This window comes from Myotis myotis, unplaced genomic scaffold, assembly GCF_014108235.1.
Source record: "Myotis myotis isolate mMyoMyo1 unplaced genomic scaffold, mMyoMyo1.p scaffold_m19_p_19, whole genome shotgun sequence".
NCBI classification, from domain to species: domain Eukaryota; kingdom Metazoa; phylum Chordata; class Mammalia; order Chiroptera; family Vespertilionidae; genus Myotis; species Myotis myotis.
This window is the reverse complement of record NW_023416323.1, coordinates 25747360-25768897: the sequence shown is the minus strand read 5'-3', so window position 1 is coordinate 25768897 and position 21538 is coordinate 25747360. Positions and strand designations below refer to the sequence as shown.

The following is a 21538-nucleotide window of genomic DNA, read 5'->3' as shown; positions in this document are numbered from 1 at the left end:
CAGTAAAATAGAATTGCTAGCTAAAGGTTCAAATAGCTCATCAATTTAAATAATATGCTTACTTCAGGTCCAGGGAAATGTGTAACTCAAACCTTGTACTGTATGAAATAGAGAAATCTACCAGGCTGGGATCATAGCCTTCTCCCAAGAGGCAGTCATGTTCCTGCCTCTGACAGTCAAAGAGACAAAAGACACCAGGAGCTGTTACACACAGCAAATTCTTTATTTTCAAATTAACAATAAAATATAAAACACAAACATTGCTCTGTTTTCAAAGCAGGTACAAGGATATATAAAACAAGATGTTTGAGTTTGCTTAACTCCAAATCCTCAAATGGGAAAACAACCTGAGAGACAGGAATGAAGAAACATGGCAGGGCCTGGCGCTACACAGGACACCAGTGCCTGGATCAACAAATGCAATCTCCTGCAGGTGCAGGGGGGCAGGGAGGCTAAAGGTGAGGTTTTTTCCTTTGGAGAAACCAGTCACATGAATTTGTTTCTAAAACATACAAATTTACTGAAGGAACCCAAGGACTGGCAAGAGTTGAGATTCACCCAACCTCCCTAGTAATGAGTCCCTTGGTTCCTATGCTTAGGCCAATCAATCAGCATCCCTTGAGTGTACTTCAAATACTAACGCTGTCCAAGACAAAAGGCAGACAGGGTCTGACCACCTGCATCCCTCTCTGTGACAGTCTACTGAAACCAGATGTGCTCTGCTTTTTAATTCAAATCCCATTCTGCCACTGAAGCTTTAGGCCTGGGCAATCAAATCATCAACATATCAAAAGGGGTATATCCTCTGAGGAAAGGGGGGGGGGGTCTTTCCCTAACCCTGGAAACTGGCTTTTTTTTTTTAAATAAATAGGAGGATGCAATTTTTAAAAGGCACAAGTAGAATTTGGAACCCTGGGGAAATCTGCAATAACCCCTTCCTGGTGAGAAATGCTGGCAATGGCTCAGGAGTTGACAGGTCAGAACTATTTTGAAATAAAAATAATAACATTCCTACAACAATTATTTTAAGAAAAATCACACTCCTGAGCCCTCTACTGGAGAAAAGTGCAGGACTCAAATGTGGACAACCCAGAGTTAAAATGAATAACCATTTCCCCAAACACTTAGAAAAGTTTAGGAAGGGAGGCAAATCAAAGAAACTTGGGCCCAGGGCAGTGTAGCTCAGTTGGTTGGGTGTCATCCTGTGCACAGAAGAATTGCAGGTTCCACTGCTGGTCATGACACATAACCAGGGTGTGGCTCGATCCCCAGAAGGGGGGCCTGTGGGAGGCAGCTGATCAATGTTTCACTTTTACATAGATGTTTCTCTCTCCCTTTCTCTCTCTAAAAATCAATAAAAATGTTTATATATATATATGTGTGTGTGTGTGTGTGTGTGTGTGTGTGTGTGTGTATGAATGAAACTTGGAATCAGACATCATTTTCACATGGGGAAGTCTTTACATGAGAATTCTAAACATGTTCAAGAACAGCCTCTCACTCCGAAGGGGTGGCTTTATTCAGATGGGAACTTTCAGAACTGAAAGTGACAGGCCCTTCTCCTATTTTTAGCAGCAGTCTGAGCAGCTTCTCTTTTGTCAGTCTCTTTTGCAAAGTTACCCATTACTCCTAATATGATACTAAGAGATTCAAGAGCTCTAACATATTGCTTGCTCATCTTTTCCTAATGAGAGGGAAAAGGAATGGTCTTCAAAGCATTGGTTTGTATAAAACTATCCCTGAGATCTTAGGCTGGCTACAAAAATGTTTTCCCCACTGCTCAAACAACTGGCCTCTTTTCTTGGCTCTCACAATGCAATGAACTGAATGCCTTCAGCATTAGGAAAGTTGTCAATAGCTCATTACAGCTGCCTCCATCATAGAGCTTGCTCATATTCTAGCAACTGCACAACAGGAACATAACCGTGGCTGCCACAAAGTAGACCAGATGTGCTCTACCACACGCTTCTATGAGGATGAGACTGAGTTACTAAAATGTCAGCCCACAAGGTCAGAAATAGATAAAATCCTACACAAGGTTCTATAATGCCCTCTTGTGTTCAACTGAAAAATTCTGCATGCACTTGCATCCAAGCAGCATCAAATGGTTAGTCCCTTTAGGAACACAAGCATTCCCAAACCAAATAGCCCATGTGACAAGACCACTTAAACAGGGCCTAGAACATGGTTGGTGCACAACCATATCCTAAATGACTGCTGGGAAGCTACTCTCTGCGGTCCAGCAAACAGTCTGAATGAAAGTATCGATTCTCCACAAAGATTCATGAAGGCTTTTAACCCAAGAAATGGACAATGTAGACAATAACAGTCACTTACATTTTTGATGGACATAATACACAATCTGTAGTTTTAGTAACCTGGAGTCTTACAATCATACTAAACCAAAGGAATCATGTTCCCAAACGTTCAAGGCCAGACAATAAGGAGGGATCTTGCTCAAGGCTGTTAGATGCTAGCAAACAACATTGAACATTAACCAGTGGCAATGCAATGTAAGTTTCAAGACCATGGTCACTCCCACTTATAGATTTGAACCATCTTCTCTGTTAAGGTAGCCACGTGGCTGCTATGGTTCACCTCAAATGGACAGATGTCCAAGACAGGCTGATCAGTCGGCAGACCCTGCAGCAAGGAGCCGCTGCTAGCATCCCATACCTATAGAAGACAAAAAAAGATAAAAGGTAAAAACTCATTTAATTAAGCGAGGGGACTCTTTCTCATCTACTTTGAAAGAGATGCAAAGAGAGCACTGCCTGGGTAGCAAATCCCCTACCCCTCATCAGGATGCATAAAATCAGCACACCTGACATGATGCAGTATGATCACCTACTATAATCCGCAATTAGCCTTGCTAGCATTCATCCCTTGAATCTATGTGCTGGCAGTCTTTTAGGAATATAGGAACAATATGACAAAATCCTTGTTCCTGTCTTCATGGAACTTATCATCTTCTAATTGATGCTTTCTTTTTCTTTTAAATACTTTTTATTGTGAAATAAAAAATTTAAAGTATTAAAACCCATTACACAGCTGATTAAGCTTTTACTATATCTGCTTCATCGATCCTATTTTTTTTTTTTTCTGATTTCATGTCCTTTTATCCCTTAAATTCTTAGGTAAGGCTTGGATTCAAGTTCAAAAACATCTCACAGAAGGCGCCCTCTGCTTCATATTGCTTTACATTAAGAGGGACATTATCTGGTAAGCTCACCCACCTAAGGTTGATCGATATGTTCAGGTGGTAACAGGCCGACCCCTCCCCCCATTATGAAATTTCCCACTAACCTTTCATCTATTGATATAGCTGATGCCTGAATCATTATTTTATAGGGGTTTCAGCAGTGTTTTTTTAAAATTTAGATTCAAAGTACAGCCCAAGGAACACTTTAGCTTATGTAAAAAGAATGAAGTGAGTCTACAGATATTGAAATGAAAAGAGCCAAGACAGGAAGTTAAAAAGAGCAAACCATAGAAAGCAGTAGTAAAGTGTGACTTATAAGAAAAATAAACTAAGCAAACATACATACTCACTCACACATATGCAGATGTATATAATCATGAAGGAGAACTTTGGCTTTTTGCTTTATACATTTCTCTATAAAAATATAAAAGGCTCACCAGGGCAGAATATGATGCTTCATCCCCAATACACACCAGGATGCTGCCACTCTTCTCTGGGTTTTGGAAAAGAGCATTTTTGGTCAGTAGTTTGCAAGTGCGCCCCCCAAGGAATGTCTGTACAGGGTGACAGGAACAGACTGGCTCTCCGGCGTCATCCAGCGTGTAGGCCATCTCCATCAGAACACTTCGTAAGGTGTTGTGATTTTTATCTACGGGATAGAAAAACGTATTGCTCCATGAAGATGGTTCAAAGAAATTAACCAAGCACCTCAAACACTTACAACTTAGTTGAGTGGAAAGGCCTCAATTTATTAAACTATCAAGCATAGCTAACAAAGCAAACATAACAATAAGCTCTAGGTGGGTTTATCAGTGATTAGCGCTCTGGCCAGCGGACTGAAGGGTTGCATTCTGGTCAAGGGCACTTACCTCGGTTGCAGGTTTGATCACTGGCCCTGTTCAGGGCACGTGCAGGAGGCAACCAATTGATGTGTCGCTCTCACATTGATGTTTTTCTCCCTCTGTCTCTCCCCCTCCCTTCCACTCTCTCTAAAAATCAATGGGGGGAAAAATCTTCTGGTGAGGATTAACAACAACAAAAACCAACAACACAACACAACACACACACACACACACACACACACACACACACACAGAAATAGTCTGTTGTTAAAAAACAAACACATAGTAACAACAAAAATAATATAGCACAAATGAAATTCAGAACCCTAGCCTAGGATGAAGCAGGTTATCTACATAGGTTTTGCCTATGAGGGAAACAATTTGAGAATGGACTATCGTTTTTAGTACTATCACTGTATCCTGCAGACCTCGGCTTGGGTTTTCATTTTCCTTAACAGTTCTTACTACATTTTTCTTCTCTTTCCCCGGTGAGGACTCTATTAGCCCCAGAACTGTACATTTTTATAAATGTGTTATTATAGAAGGGGAAACATATATCTACGGTTCTGCTGGGAGGCAAATGAAAACTAGAGAACAAAATAGAGCCCCAAAGTTTTCTTGGAGACAGAGACCTATGAGATGACTAAGAACAAAAAGAGCCAGAAGACTCTGCTGAAGCAACTCTACAGCTCCAACAAAATTGTAAATGACTACACAGCCACTAATAGCAGAGGTATAGCACCGTAATGACTATATCTGATGAAACATCTGCCTAACCATCAGTGTAGCTCATCAAAATGTAGATTCATACTTTTCAGGCTAAAAAGAACCTATGAATTTAAGTAGAGTTGGTTGTCAGGGGTTCCAACTTGGTTCTGGAGGCAGTGAGTTGAGTTAGCTAGGCCCACACAACAATGGTTGTTCGTCTATTTTCTTTCTTTTTTTTAAAAAAATATATTTCATTGATTTTTTTACAGAGAGGAAGGGAGAGGGATAGAGAGATACAAACATCAATGATGAGAGAGAATCATTGATTGGCTGCCTCCTGCACACCCTCCACTGGGGATCGAGCCTGCAACCCAGGCATGTGCCCTTGGCCAGAATCAAACCTGGGACCCTTCAGTGCACAGGCCAACGCTCTATCCACTGAGCCAGACCAGCCAGGGGTGTTCGTCTATTTTCCATTTAACTTTGTTGGCCCCAAATAAGGAACAGCTAAGGCCCTAGTCAGAGCCCTACATGGCTGCCTTCACTGGGGCCTTTCTCTTAAGTGAAGTGAGGAGCAGGCAGAAGACATAAAACTCACCAGGCCTGTAGGTCACAAGACAGTGTCGGGTGCTGCTTTCTGTCTGAAAGTCTATGCAGCCCCCTGGCTCTATGGGCAGCACGTGAGGCTGATGAGAAGAGCCCGTTTTTCGCTCCCAGAAGGTAGCATTCTCCAAGGTTCCAGCCAACACTCCACCATATGGAAATACAGCCGAGGCAGCTCTGGGTATGTATGACAGGGACACCAGTGGGCATCTGAAGGGAAAAAAGGAAGCCATGCCTCACATTCTAATACTTGGACTATTCCAGACCCTACTATCAGGAGCCCTTCCTTGAGCACATTTCTACCTCTATAAAATAGGTTAAAAATCATCTTAGTCACTATCCTCTGACATCTGATAAACATGACCAACTCACTCCGTAGAAATAAAAGGCCAGCCATACAAGAGTCTATATCCAATTTCAGAAGAGACACCACATGCTCTAAATGCAATGAAGACAAATGCATAAAGAAATTAAATAGTACAAGATCACAATTACAAGAAAAGAGAGTTAGCCACATACATAAAGTTAGAAAAGAAACACAGCTCATACATCTAAATAAAATAAAGCTTCCAAGCTGTAGCCGACAGACCTCTCGATTAAAATATAGCTTAAAGGAACTAATGTCAATTCAAACAATTATTTCTTTATAGATTTTCTAAATCTCTTTTTGCAAGCATATATCCAGGACTATGTCAAGAATTCTCTCAGAAATATAAGCCTATACATTGTTTTATGAACTTGTTTCTGTTCAAGTTGCCAAAATGATCACTTTGCCTGCCTTATTTCATTTCCCTGTTACAATGAAGCTAACCAAAGCAAACTCAAACAGAAATAAACAATATTTACAAATATTATTTCCTTGCCATTTGCTGTATTTTATTGTCTACTCCATGTAGTCCTCTACATCAATGGCAGTTACCTTGTTTGCCTGGGGTTGACAATTGTGTAAGTTTACATCAATCAACTTCAGGACCACAGACCACAACACTGAAGCATGATTCTACCCCATCCAAATGAAAAGAAAACCCCAAAGTGTTGTACCTAGGTTTCAGTAAATAATAATTATTGTAGTGCTATCTTTATATTTAGATCCTATGGCCCTCTTTTAATATATATTCAAATTGGAAATGGAAATTCTTTCTTAAGACACTTCTCATTTTGGCCCAGGTCATAAACACCACTCTCTGTTTGAAAACTTTGTGTCCAGGAGTATTCTGCCCAAATGGTACTCAACACATTCTGAAAAACCACAGTGATGCTGATGGCCACCCACCCTCAGAACTTGAGCTGACCTCACAAACCTCCCAACTCTGTAATTGGATTACAAATGATAAGTCATAGTAATATGGTATCCTTAGAACAAGTTGGTTTAATTGTGCATTAGGGAAGTTTTAAATCACTTTTTATTGAGCTACCTTTTTTCTGTTTTCTTCGTGTTGTTAGACATGTGGCTATAAAAGCAAGTGTTTGCTAACCATAATTTATAGATGAAGAACACAACAGGCTAAATGAGATCACTCATATGTAGTGGACCTGGGTGTTGAACATAGATCTGACTTCATTTTGCCATGTTGGATAATGAGTAATTCCATGAAGCTGGTTATACTTGGCACCAGAGCTTTCTACCATGTGAAATATCATGAATACAAACTTTAAGGATCTTACTGATACTTAAGTGAGAATAAATCAGTGGACTCAGAGAGAACTGCCCTCTGTGAGGAATTGTGATCAACTGTGAAACACTCTTGGAAAGGGAGAATTAATACAATAACTGTCCAAGAGAAAGAAGTTACCCACAGGAAAAAAGTGAATGGCTCCCTACCTGGCTTTTTGAGGTACTAATTCCTGGACATAACAACTCGTGTTTCGAAGGTCATATACCAGAACTGAACCATTGACCAGTCCAGCGTAGATGTAATTGTTTTCATCAAGACACCAGCAGCAGCTCCAGACAGCACGTCCAGCATTATAAGTCTGGACCACTGTATTTGTCTCCAGGCTGTGAAGTTATAAGAGACTCTTACAATTATGCATTAAAAAAATAGAAAATATAACTAAGATGTAAAGATCATCATCTCAATGCTAAACATTTAAGACTATTTGAATTTACAATTTCCTCTAAGGAATGCCCAGATAACTCCTACTTCCAAAATATTTTTTTGGGGGGTGTGGGAACACACGTGTTCCTCTTGAGCTGTAACGAAGTAAAAGTAAATTCAAGGGACATAGACAAAGTACATTCCCATCTTATTTCCATTACCTTCTCCAGAGTTACCTATTTATTACACAGGTGATCATATTCCATGTTGAAAATATCATCTATAGCAGTGGTTCTCAACCTTCCTAATGCCGCGACCCTTTAATACAGTTCCTCATGCTGTGGTGACCCTCAACCATAAAATTATTTTCGTTGTTACTTCCTAACTGTAATTTTGCTACTGTTATGAATCGTAATGTAAATATCTGATACGCAGGATGTATTTTAATTGTTACAAATTGAACATAATTAAAGCATAGTGATTAATCACAAAAACAATATGTAATTATATATGTGTTTTCCGATGGTCTTTGGTGACCCCTGTGAAAGGGTCGTTCAACCCCCAAAGAGGTCGTGACCCACAGGTTGAGAACCGCTGATCTAGAGAGAGTCATTTAATAACAGTTTGGTATTTAACCCCTCCCCATCCTAATTTTAGAACACTACTAGAAAAACCACAGCACATACATATGCAAAACATAATACATTCAGTTCTGGAGCAAAATTAAGCAGAAGCATTTTTGAAAAGCACTATCACGATGTTCCTCAGATTTAGGTGCAGAAATTAAACAGGAAGCCAACTATCAGATCTCTAATCAGAACTAATTTCTAAAAGATAAAGGCACAGATCATTCTCAGATTTGGTTCACAGCACTCACAAAGCATGTAAAAGATAAAATGCAGTAACTGAGCCTGGCCTGTGTTGCTCAGTGGTTGAGCATTGATCCATGAACCATGAACCAGGAGGTGACGGTTCAATTCCCAGTCAGGGCTCATGCCAAGGTTGTGGGCTCGATCCCCAGTAGGGGGTGTGCAGAGGCAGCTGATTAATGATTCTCATCATTGATATTTCGATCTCTCACCCGCTTCCTTCTTCTCTGAAATAAAAAAAAGTAAAATGCAGTAACTGAGGGTTACCAATTAGAGAAGTTATCATGGCACCCAAGGAGAGCGAGCTCCCAGTATTCCTGTTAGGTAAAATGATCCAGCAATAAGCAGTCTTAAGCTGGTATGATAACTCAATGGTGTCAGTAATTAAGGCTGCCTCCATATTGTCATTTCATCATCTCAAGGATGTTATTCTTATCTTCATGGCTTAATATGTATTTTGTAACATATAATTTTAAAGAAATGGAACATTACATATATTGTTTTTTACATGCTGTGTCCACTTTTAAAAGCAATACAGTTTGAATTAAATAGGTCTCAAAAGACAATGCTTTAGACCAAAATAAAAACAAAAACCCTAAACTAAGGTCACCATAACACAAATATTAATTTCCATGCTATTCAACATTCAACAGCCCAGGTCCTATCTTCCTCCCCAAAGCACTCACCTGGTCAGTTTAACAGTGTTATCTAGGGAAGCAGAGAGAAGTAAGCCTTTGGACTGATTGCCAAAAGCCAGTCCTCGGATCTGTTTGCTATGCATGGGAATGTACTGATTGCTTTTCATGTTGGCAGTACTGAACATCTTAACACCAAAGCCTGTCAAAGACAAAGGAGAGTGAGATACGTCACTGATAGTCAACTTTGGGCAAAGCAAACTTTTTCAAGAAGCTCCTTTGTCTACCTTTCTTGGCATGTAAGTTGCTGGGGAAAAGCTAGTCAAACAAAGAAAATAAAAATTTCCTGTGGTTTTAATTTATTATAAAAAATATATTCCAGCCCAGCCAGTGTGGGTCAGTGGTTGAGTTATCGGCCTATGAACCAAGCAGTCAAGGTTCAATTCTGGTCAGGGCATAGGGCCAGGTTGTGGACTCAACCCTTCCTCTCAGAAAGCAATAAAAAATTTTTTAAAAAGGGATATTCCATTTCAAATATCCATTAACAGGTAAATGATACATCATTTTATTTATTTATTTATACACACACACACACACACACAAATGTCATATTACCCAGCAATAACAAGGAATAAACGAAATACACACATAATACAAATTAACCTCAAAAATCTTATGCTGAATGAAGCCAGACCAAAAAAGTAAAGAGCAATACTATTTATGACTATTTATATAAAATTCTAGAACATGTGCACTAAATCAACAAGGGAACACGAACACTAATCTATAGTGACAGAAAGTCAATCGGTGGTTGCCTGGGAATGCCTTGAAAGGGACAGGTGGAAGATAGATTACATAAAAGCATGAGAAAACTTTTGGGGTGATATAGATATATATATACATTTTTTATTGGTTACAGAGAGGAAGGGAGAGATAGAAGTATCAGTGAAGAAAGAGAGAATCATTGATTGAGCCCACAACCCAGGCATGTGCCCTGACCAGGAATCGAACGGTGACCTTCTAGTTCACAGGCTGACTCTCATTTACCGAGCCACACCAGCCAGGCAGGAATCTGTCAATTTGAATAATCCTAAAAACAAGTATTAAATCTTGTTTTAATCTGAATTAGTCCTCAGGGTAGTGTTTTGTTTTTTTTCAAATATTTCCAATCTAAAATGCACCTATAACTTTGGTGGGACATATAGTACTTCTTGGACTGTACCAATAATGCACATTTCCAAGTATCTCATTTTCTCTTTACTTTATCATGGATTTTCAGTATTTCTGCTCTCTTGGGGAATTAATTTACAGAAGGAAGTTAACACACAGTAAAGACATTTTTGCAGCACCCTGACGTATCTACATTAGCAGGAAACTGACTAAGAAAAGCTGATTTGGTCGGCTGTGGACAGTGTTCTGGATACAAGAACACTGGCTACTCCAAAAAGAGAGAAGAGAAATAAATGGAGTTCAATAATGTACATGAAAACTGAGGTTCTAGACCAGCCGTGGGCAAAATGAATAAAACTATTGAAATAAAAGACCGTACCCTTTTATGTAATGATGTTTACTTTGAATTTATATTAGTTCACACAAACACTCCATCCATGCTTTTGTTCCGGCCCTCCGGTCCAGTTTAAGAACCCATTGTGGCCCTCGAGTCAAAAAGTTTGCCCACCCCTGTTCTAGACTAAGCATGTCAAACTCAAAGGCTAACACGGGCCAAATAAACAAGGTTTAAGTTTATGTGGGCTGCAAAAAACCAAAAGCTTCAATTTTTATAGAAACGTGGGTTTATTTCAATAGAGACACACTGAATACAAAGGGCTGAAATAAATGAGTAATTGTTAATGAGTATTTGTTGTGGGCCTCAAGTTTGACATGCTTGTTCTAGACCAGCGGTTCTCAACTGTGGGTTGAGACCCCTTTGGCGGTCGAACAACCCTTTCACAGGAGTCGCCTAAAGACCATCCTGCATATCAGATATTTACATTATGATTCATAACAGTAGCAACATTACAGTTATGAAGTAGCAATGAAAATAATTTTATGGTTGGGTCACAACATGAGGAACTGTATTTAAAGGGCCAGAAGGTTGAGAACCACTGTTCTAGATTGTTCACCTGGAACAAAGGTAGCTTGAGGAGAAGGTTGTGACACCACCAGGCAGTTCAGAGCATCACAGTAGGTCATAATTCGGCAGTTTCCACTCTCAGACACTGTGAAGGTCTTCTGGAAATAGTACTTGTGCTCGGGCAGTTTGGAGGGCGAGCCGCTTAGGAATTGTCCTTGGGAGCTCAGTAAGATCTGATCCCGATGTTGCAGAATAAGTTTTTGCAAGTCCTAAAATGAAAAAGATTTTATAAATGTGAAGCTTTTTTGTTTAGTATTGTTTTGTTCAAAAAAATTTTTAATCTTTATTGATGAGAGAGATAGATCAATTTGTTGTTCCACTTCTTATTCATGCACTCATTTGTTGATTCTAGTATGTGCCCTGACAAGGGTTCAAACCCACAACCTTGGTGTGTTGGGCTGATGCTCCAAACAACTGAGGTAACTGGCCAGAGCCACGTGTAGCTTTTTTGATTGTTATTCCCCTTATGCAAAATTCCTTGATCTAATACAAGGAAGTTTCTTTTTAATTTTTTTAAAATATGTTCTTATTGAATTTTAGAGAGAGAGAGGAAGAAAGAGGGATAGAGACAGAAACATTGATGAGAAACATTATCAATTGGCTGCCTCCTGCAAGCTCCCCACCGGGGAGTGAGCCCACCACCTGGGCATGTGCCCTGACCAGGAATGGAACTGATGACTCTTATCATTCCTGGGTCTACATTCAACCACTGAGCAACACCAGACCGGCATAAGAAGGTTTCTTATTCATTATATGAAAATGTTAACACAAATCCTAGAGAATTGCTGTAGTTTTTGCAGTATTACAACAAGCAAATGAAAAAAATGAGAGCACAGAATCATAAACAATAGGGTTGAAAATTGTTTTTGTTTAAAAGATCATTTTATTGGTAGATGCAGGAAGATGAAAGGACTTACGTTTTGCATTATCTGGTTTAATCTTTTTAAAAATTCAGATTGCAGTAGAATTAATCATAAAGCATGTAAGCTTTGGTCTACGGCCATACCACCCTGAACGCACCTGATCTCGTCTGATCTTGGAAGATAAAGCACGTAAGCTTTGGATAAATGCTTTAATCAAAACTAAAGTTGGTCATGTTTACTTGCTGAAACTTTTGCTAAATCATATTTGTATCTGAGATGAACCTTAGTAATTAGATTCCCTTTCAATTCCTATACCAAAAGTTATTTGGATTAGAAAGGGCAAACTTACCTTGACACGATTATGAAGCTTAGTGCATTCCTCAGTGAGGACTTGAAGTCGGAGCCGGCACTGCGCTGTTTCTAACTCTGCCTGCTTCCTTAACATCTGCTCCTGCAGCAAGGTACTAGAGGGGGAAAGCCAGCAAGAGGTAGAAATTAGGAAGCTACTGAAGACTTCCCATCAAGGTAGCATAGTAAGTTCATGCTATGATACAAACACTTTGCTGTAAATACGTCATGAATGAATAAAATATAAAAAGAGAAAAATCTCAAATCCAGAAACAATACAGAAATGTAGCATGCACAGCTAAACTAATGAGCCTGCTAGGTTTGGTGTTAAAGTAGGCAGTGATGACCAGGAGTTTTGGCTCCTTAAGCAATGAGGACTATAAATGCAAAATGAGGGATCAGAACTAAGCTCACTGCTTGATTAGAGCCAATTATGAAAGTGTAAAATGACATGTTAAAAGACTAAGGTTAACTGTTGGAGTAAAAGAAAAAACAAGCTACAAGATTAGATACTCAAATAATACTACAAAAAAGAGGTTGAAGTAAAAAACATAGGATGCATGTAATAGGAAAAATGCTAACAAAAGACCAATTAGAATTAAAAAGCATGAATAAGCATAAAGATAAACAATGCATAATGAAAGGCACATTCACCAAAAATAAAAATCATAAATTTTCATGTACCTAAAGACAATTTGAAAATATGAAATACAAAAAAAGGGAAAAATTTCCAATTCAATGACACAGGATAGAAAAAAAGATGAAAACTGGAAAGAAAGGAATAAAGCTGTTCTGTTTATTTCATGCAAAATTCAGGAGAACCTACAAACTATCAAGAGTCTAGTAAGGTGCTAGAATCAATATCAAGAAAAGGAGATCAATCACATTCCCCATATACCATATAACTGAATGGTAAGTTAACAATAATAAAAAAATTCTTTCACAACAGCAATTTTAACAATAGCAACCTAGGAATAAAGTTAAAGGGTATGTAAGAACTTTATGAAGCAAAGTACACTTGTAAAAGACACAAGAAAACAGTGAGTAATTGGAAAGATATTATATAGTAATGATCACGGCTGGAAAGACTTCAAATTATGACGATGGTATTTCTCAAGTTACTCTAAAAATTTAATGCAACTTTAATCAAGATATCAAAGGGCTTTTCCTGGAACTTAGCAAACTAATTGTAAAATTAATATGGAAGAGCAAAGTGCCAAGGATAGCAAAATCGCCCTGGCTGGTTTGGCTCACTGGATAGAGTGTCGGCCTGGGGACTGAAGGGTCCCAGGTTCAATTCCGGTCAAGGACATGTACCTTGGTTGCAGGCACGTCCCCAGTAGGGGGTGTGCAGGAGGCAGCTGATCGATGCTTCTCCCTCATCGATGTTTCTAACTCTCTATCCCTCTCCCTTCCTCTCTGTAAAAAATCAATAAAATATATTAAAAAAAATAGCAAAATCAATTTTAAAAATATGTTTTTATTGATTTCAGAGAGAGGAAGGTAGAGGGAGAAAGAGAGATAGAAACATCAATGATGAGATAGAATCACTGTTCTGCTGCTTCCTAACATGCCCCCTACTGAGGATTGAGCCCAGAACCCCAGCATGTGTCCTGACCAGGAATCGAACCATGACCTCCTGGTTCATGGGTCAATGCTCAACCACTGAGGCATACCAGGTAGGCAGCAAAGTCAATTTTAAGGAACAAAGTAGAAGAACATATTTTAAAGCTACTGTAAATTATATATTGGAGAAATAACAATCAGATCACAGAACAAAAGAGTAGTCCATTCATACACAGAAACTTAATTTAAGATAGAGTTGATAAGAAAGAACATATTATTTAATAACTAGAGGCCTGATGCATAAAATTCGTGCAAGAGTAGGCCTTTCTTCCCCCAGCTGCCGGCATGGGCTTCCCTCTGGCACCTGAGACTTGTGCTTCCCTTGCAGCCCCAGCTTTGCTGGGAAGGTCATCCAGAAGGATGTCTGGTCTAATTAGCATATGACGCTTTTATTAATATATCATGCTGTCACAAGTGGTTATCCAAATACTAGATTTTAAACAGATTACAAGTCTTTATAAAATATTAACACTTTTATAGACCCTTAGGAGATATTCTATCTTTATGACCTTGGAGCAGTAAAGACAAAAAAAGCACGAGACTGATAATCGCATTAAAATTAAAAGCTCATGTTCAAGAAAAGATTCCATAAACAAGTTAGAGACAAGCCACGCATTGGAGATTTGCAATGTATACAAATAACAAAAAATTAGTATAGTCCAACTGGTGTGGCTCAGTGGTTGACTGTTGACCTATGAACCAGGAAATCACGGGTTGATTCCCGGTCAGGGCACATGCCTGCGTTTTGGACTCAATCCTCAGTAGGGGCAACCAGGCCAGCAGGGGTGGGGAGGGGCACAGTTGGGGCAACCAGGCCGGCAGAGGGGGGCAGTTGGGAGCGATTAGGCTGGCAGGGGGGGCAGTGAGGGGTGACCAGGCTGGCAGCAGGGGGAGCAGTTAGAGGTGATCAGGCAGGCATGCAGAGGCAGTGAGGGGCGATCAGGCTGGCACGGGGGTGAGGGAGCAGTTAGGGGCGACCAGGCAGGCAGGTGAGCGATTAGGAGCCAGCAGTCCAGGACTGTGAGTGGGATGTCCAACTACTGGCAGTTGGACATCCCCCAAGGGGTCCCGGATTGGAGAGGGTACAGGCTGGGCTGAGGGGACCCTCCCCTTCTGCACAAATTTCGTGCACCGGGCCTCTAGTAAATCAGTAAGAAACAATGTTTTGCTTAAAAGAAATGAGCAAAAGATATGAACATAATTCACAGAGTATGTTCATTAGTAACTGAGGAAATGCAACTTAAGTTTGATCCCCAGTAAGGGGTGTGCAGGAGGCAGCTGATCAATACTCTCTCATCATTGATGTTTCTATCTCTCTCTCCCTCTACCTTCCTCTCTGAAATCAATAAAAATATACTTTTAAAAAAATTAAGTCTGATAATATAAAGTAGGTAGGGGCATGAAAATAATGAAAACTATCTTATACTGTTGCTGGTGTAAGTATAGACTGGTAACAGCTTCTTAGAAGAGCAATTTGACAGTATCTAGTAAAGTTGAAATTACATGTAACCTATGCAATTCCATTTCTAGACTGAAACTCTTGAGCAGGGGTCCTCAAACTACGGCCCGCGGGCCACATGCAAATACAAATATTGTATTTGTTCCCGTTTTGTTTTTTTACTTCAAAATAAGATATGTGCAGTGTGCATAGGAATTTGTTCATAGTTTTTTTTTAAACTATAGTCCGGCCCTCCAACGGTCCGAGGGACAGTGAACTGGCCCCGTTTAAAAAGTTTGAGGACCCCTGCTCTTGAGCATCTCTCTATAGCAGTGATGGAGAACCTTTTGAGCTCGGCCTGTCAGCATTTTGAAAAACCCTAACTTAACTCTGGTGCCGTGTCACATATAGAAATTTTTTGATATTTGCAACCATAGTAAAACAAAGACTTATATTTTTGATATTTATTTTATATATTTAAATGCCATTTAACAAAGAAAAATCAACCAAAAAAATGAGTTCGCATGTCACCTCTGACACGCATGTCATAGGTTCGCCATCACTGCTCTATAGCATAGCTTTTATTAACAAGAACTGGAAACCACCTTAATTATCCACCAGCACAAAAGACACATTAAGTAAATTCTAACTAAATACTATACAGAAATCGAAATGAATAAACTAGAGTTACATGTATCAAACATTAAGAAAAAAAGCTACAGATAGAAAATTATAACCCAGTAGCATATGCATAAAGTGTAAAAACATCCTAAGTCATATACACACACACACACACACACACACACACACACATACACATACATATCCATCCACCCATCCTCTGGGTAAAAGGATGGAATTAAGGAGAACTTAATTCACAAGTAAGCTTTTATTGTATCTGTAATACAACTGCCATTTTAAAATGCTGTAAATAAGTTTTTGTTCGAGTGAATGAGAAGAAAAAAAAACAAAGAAAATTAAAATCGTCCATAGTCCCACTCCTCAAATGACTATCTGTAGTATTTTTCTAGCTCACAAAAAAAAAATGAACTTTCACATGACAACATATTATATGCACTTCAATAGCAGTTTTAATGAAGGTATAGCATTCCATCACATAGATATGCCAGAGCTTACTCAACTAATTAATTCTCTTGGCTTGGAGTAACAATGCTAAATGAAAAAACTCATTAAGTAAATCTTTCCACACATCCTTAATTGTTTTAGAATAAATGCCTGAAGTAGAATTACTTTTAAAACATACTGTTGCAGCACACTGGCAAGGGCTTCTCTAAGTGGTTGTGCCTGTGTACTTACTTACTGGTAGTGTGAACAAGAACCCATGTCCCTGAACTCTCAGTGGTATTTTTATTCTTTAATATTCTTGAAGCATATTTTAAAGTGTTATTAGCGACTGTTCTTGGGCTTCCAAGAACAATTTCTTTCACTGCACTACAGTATAAAGCTTCACTTTTGAGTCTTCTGTATAGGGTGCTGCTGTAGGAGGTTTTAGGAATACCATAAGCAAAAAATGGCAACAGAGATGGGCAGTAAATCTAATCCCTAGGTTAGAATCTGGACAGGCTACCAAAACCAGAATATCTTTCTGCTTGGATCTGCTGCCCAAGCCAGGTATAAGGTATTATAGAGTTGTATGTTTCTCTCTGGCTTTTCATTTCAAGAGGGCTTAAGACACCATGGTCTTGATCTCCACAGGTCATATTTACCAAAGGCTGAAGTCTTAGAGTTGATTCCAATTTCATGGGAATACCTAAGTGCTCCTGCAGAAGGAACAGCTACTCCATTCCTTCTGAACCTACCTGTTCCAATTAACACACAACACTCAGGCTCTGAAAGCAGAGCCTTAGAAGAGGTGCCAAGCACATAGTAGTGGTAGAGTCTTCTCCCTGCTGCCCTTTCATGTCTCTTTGCAACACTGGCTAGTACTCCGTATATTACTGGAAGCTTTTTAAAAATATATATATATTTTATTGATTTTTTAGAGAGGAAGGGAGAGGGATAGAGAATTAGAAACATCGATGAGAGAGAAACATCGATCAGCTGCCTCCTGCACACTCCCCACTGGGTATGTGCCCGCAACCAAGGCACATGCCCTTGACTGGAATCGAACCTGGGACCCTTGAGTCTGCAGGCTGATGCTCTATCCACCGAGCCAAACCGGTCAGAGCAAATAGAAGCTTTTTTAAATTGGCAAACTAAAATTAAAAACCAATGTAATTGACTTGTATAACTGAAAGTTCATTGGAGTCTAATTCAGGTATAGCTGAAACCACAATTATTTGTCACCTCAATCCTCATTTTTAATGCTGTATGGAAAGCAAACAATGCAGACCTCTTTGAGAAGATGATCAGATATCTACACTAATAAAAGAGAAAGATGTAAATTAACCACTCCACTACACCCACAGGCCACACCCACCAGCCAATCAGGAGTGAGTATGCAAATTAACCCATCTAAGATGGTGGCAGCCATGGAGCTGGAGCGAGCAGGAGGCTTGGGTTGTCCCTGGCGATGGAGGAAGCCAAGCTTCCCACCTTCCCTGGCCAGCCCTCGGCTCCGCTCAAGGCTACAAAGTTTCATTTATAGAAGATAAATAAATCCCAGATACCTGCTTCCAACCAGACCTGGGCTCTGCTCAAGGCTACAAAGTTTCAATTATAGAAGATTAAGTAAATCCCAGAAAAAAAAGGAGAGACTGGGAGCCTGGGTTGCCAGGGGGGCGTGGACAGCCTGAAAATGGCCCTCTGCCCCTCACCCGGGCTGGCCAAGCACCCCAGCGGGACCCACCCCCCCCACCCTGAAGGGGCAGTGGGCAGCCTGAAAATGGCCCTCAGCCCCTCAACCAGGCTGGCCAGGCACCTCAGCGGGACCCCCACCCTGATCCGGGACACCCTTCAGGGCAAACCAGCCGGCCCTCTATCCTATATAATAAAAGGGTAATATGCAAATTGACCCTAACAGCAGAACAACTGGGAATGACTGGTCACTATGACACACACTGACCACCAGGGGCAGATGCTCAATGCAGGAGCTGCTCCCTGGTGATCAGTGTGCTCCCACAGGGGGAACTCTGCTCAGCCACAAACCAGGCTGACAGCTACCAGCATAGCAGTGGTGGTAGGAGCCTCTCCCGCCTCAGCAGCGCTAAGGATGTCCGACTGCAGCTTAGGCCTGCTCCCCGCTGGCAAGTGGACATCCCCTGAGGGCTCTCGGGCTGCCAGAGGGATGTCTGACTGCAGCTTAGGCCCGATACCCACCCTGGGGAGCGGGCCTAAGCCAGCAGGTGGACATCCCCCAAGGGGTCCCAGACTGCAAGAGGGCACAGGGCGGGCTGAGGGATCCCCCCGAGTGCACAAATTTTTGTGCACCGGGCCTCTACTATATTATAAATCACAATATGAGACAGACTGCTAGCAATCCCTAGAGATCCCCAGTCACAACCCAAGCAAAGCATCAGAATCACACTAAGAGTGACTCATACAACCTATTTCTACAAGGAACCAAAAGGGAACATTACAGCTAGGCAGGTGCTTTTTACCTACCTTTTCATGCGCTCATGTTCACTAGTGTCCAAAGCTCTCAGGGTTCGGGCATAAAGGACAACAATGTCACTGTGCTTGGCTTTCTTGTTGCACTAAAGAGCCCAATAGTACACAATTAGTCGAGTTCCAGGAATCCTCCTGATTTAACATGACTGTGCACATGCACAGTCCCTATCTACAGTCCTTACCTGGGGACATTTTCGTGTCGGTCCTTTGAGCCATTTAGAAATGCACCTAAACCCAAAGAGGTGCCCACAGCGTAAAGCAGAAAGCCGGTGATCCCCAGCATTTGTCCACTGTTCTAAACATATTGTGCAAGTGTCCCCTTCTTCTTCCTCATCTGTAGAAGCTGAAGGGAGCAGCGAACTGGACTTCTGGGGAGACTGCTGGATGAAAACCAGAACACATTCAAATGAGAGAAAATGCAAAATCAGTCTTGAAGAGGATGCACAACTATCAAATTAACAAAACCACACAAAAATGATACAAACCCAATTGAAAACATTGCAGAAAAACTACAGCACCTATGAATCACTTGTCATTCTTTTTAGAATGCAATCTAGTCAAATCCAACATAAAGCACAAAAATATTAGTACCCTTTGACCTTATGAAACTCTTCGATTTTTTTTTTCATTCAAATGAAGAAAAAGGGCTATCTTTAGAAAGACACATACACACACACACACACACACACCAGTTACCCAGATAATCAACAGGAAACAGTAAGTTTGTTACTTTTCCAAAATAAGGTTTCATAATCAACTATAGTGGTTATAAAGTACTTGTTTCTTGTGAATCAAAGAGAAATACCAGAAAAACAAACTACAAACAGCTTACAAAAAATTATAAATGGTCAATAATTGTTCACTTATAATTAAAAAAATGCAAATTTTTAAATCTATTAAGTGGTATAAATTAATGTCTGATGACACCAAGCACTGTTGAGAATGAGGGAGAAATGGGCATGCTTACATATTATTGCTGCAAGTAGAAACTTGGCACAAATTTTCCAGAGGGCAATTTGGCATTATCTATTAAAACTAAAATACATATTTTTCTTTTGATATAGCAATCTCTCTGCTAGGAATATATGTCATGAATACAGACATAAAATTTGCCAACACATTTCTACAAGGATGTTCAGTGCAGCATGATTTATATTAGAAAGAGCCTTTGGCCAGTGTGGCTCAGTTGGTTGGGGCATCAACCTGTATACTGAAAGGTTTTGGGTTCGATTCATGGTCAGGGCACCTACATCAAAGTCACCTCTCAAGTCCCACCACCCCCACCTCCGCTTGCCCTCTCTCAAAATCAGTATGTATATCCTTGAGTGAAGATATAAATAAACAAAAAAGAATGAAAAGGGAATGATCATAGTATACATGACAAGGGAAGAGTTAACTAAAATTTTATTTATATGATGGAACACTATTATTAAGTTACTAGAGGTCTGGTGCACAAAATTCGTGTGTGGGGGAGGGGGGAAGGGAAGGTGTGCGTCCCTCAGTCCAGCCTGCACCCTCTCCAATCTGGGACATCCCTCTCACAACCCAGGACTGCTGGCTCCCAACTGCTCGCCTGCCTGCCTGATTGGCCCTAACCACTCCCCTGCCAGCCTGATCAACGCCTAACTGCTCCCCTGCCAGCCTGATCACCCCCAACTGCCCTCCCCTGCTGGCCTGGCCCCCCCCAACTGCCCTTCCCAGCCGACCATCTTGTGTTGAAGTGATGGTCAATTTGCATATCAACTCTTTATTAGATGGGATTAATAAAAATAAGGTTTAACTTTATGTGCTAATAGAAAGCTCTCCAAAATGTAGTTGATGGGAAAAAGAATAAAAACAAGATATAATATAATCCCATTTGGGTAAATTTAAAAGATTTTTACACATAAATTCACATGTACATAAAATTTTTTTTCTAGAGGGAAGAAATAAAAACAGAGACCATACACAAATTTGCAAAAAGTAGATCAATGATGTTTTGGGATTGGCCAAGTCCACAATTGATGTAAATAACTTAAATACAATAATTTGTTATTTTTTAAATTAAAAATTGCTTATCACATAGTTATCACCTTCTGCCAGATACTTCATAAACTACATTCCTATATATTATTTTAACTGATACTTAACTTTGTTAGTTAGGCAGGACAAGTTACCCTCACATCTTCACCCCCCACCCGCTAACCCTTTTTTAAAACTAAGAGAAAGAAGTCACACAAATGACTAACTTAGATAAGATCTACTCCTACATCTCCTGCCTATAAAGCCTGCAAGTTTTTCATTATAGCCTGCAGTCTCCTTTTCATTTCAAAAAAAGTTCATATTACCTGCTTGGGGAATGTGTCTCTTCCACCACTACATATAACTTCTTGCTCTGCTGAAACACCTCCTGGTTGTTCTGCCAAGTTGTTTCCAGAAATAGCAGAATAGGTAATAACAAAAGAAGACATGTGTCATAAGGTATCAGACGGTAGGAGAGGCTGAACTCACCATTTCTAATTGGTAGTGTTAGTGTAAAAGGGATAACAATTTTCCCAAGCAGCATCAGTGAATTTCCCCCCACTTATTTTAGATATTTTCTAACATATATAAAAAATAGAACAGCTTAACTATCCATAGGTACCCATCACCCCATTTCAAAATAATCAGTTATTTTTATAA

At 40.1% G+C, this 21538-nt stretch overlaps 1 protein-coding gene across 5 annotated transcripts in view; it reads right to left on the bottom strand.

Annotated features, from left to right (window-relative positions):
* Positions 1 to 202: 202 nt before the first annotated feature.
* The window catches only part of RFWD3 (ring finger and WD repeat domain 3), a 33616-nt gene continuing 12280 nt past the window's right edge, over positions 203 to 21538 (bottom strand). For 2 of the 5 annotated variants that reach the window (XM_036345778.1, XM_036345780.1), the window contains 10 exons: positions 21205 to 21275; positions 19060 to 19257; positions 18872 to 18963; positions 12245 to 12359; positions 11022 to 11241; positions 8950 to 9100; positions 7178 to 7354; positions 5351 to 5565; positions 3640 to 3851; positions 203 to 2676 (listed from right to left, as the gene is read on the bottom strand). In XM_036345778.1, the coding sequence (XP_036201671.1) occupies positions 2533 to 2676; positions 3640 to 3851; positions 5351 to 5565; positions 7178 to 7354; positions 8950 to 9100; positions 11022 to 11241; positions 12245 to 12359; positions 18872 to 18963; positions 19060 to 19257; positions 21205 to 21275 (1595 nt within the window). In that variant the 3' untranslated portion in view covers positions 203 to 2532. The remainder of the gene's footprint in view (positions 2677 to 3639; positions 3852 to 5350; positions 5566 to 7177; positions 7355 to 8949; positions 9101 to 11021; positions 11242 to 12244; positions 12360 to 18871; positions 18964 to 19059; positions 19258 to 21204; positions 21276 to 21538) is intronic. The other 3 variants (XM_036345779.1, XM_036345781.1, XM_036345782.1) reach the window with 3 other exon arrangements.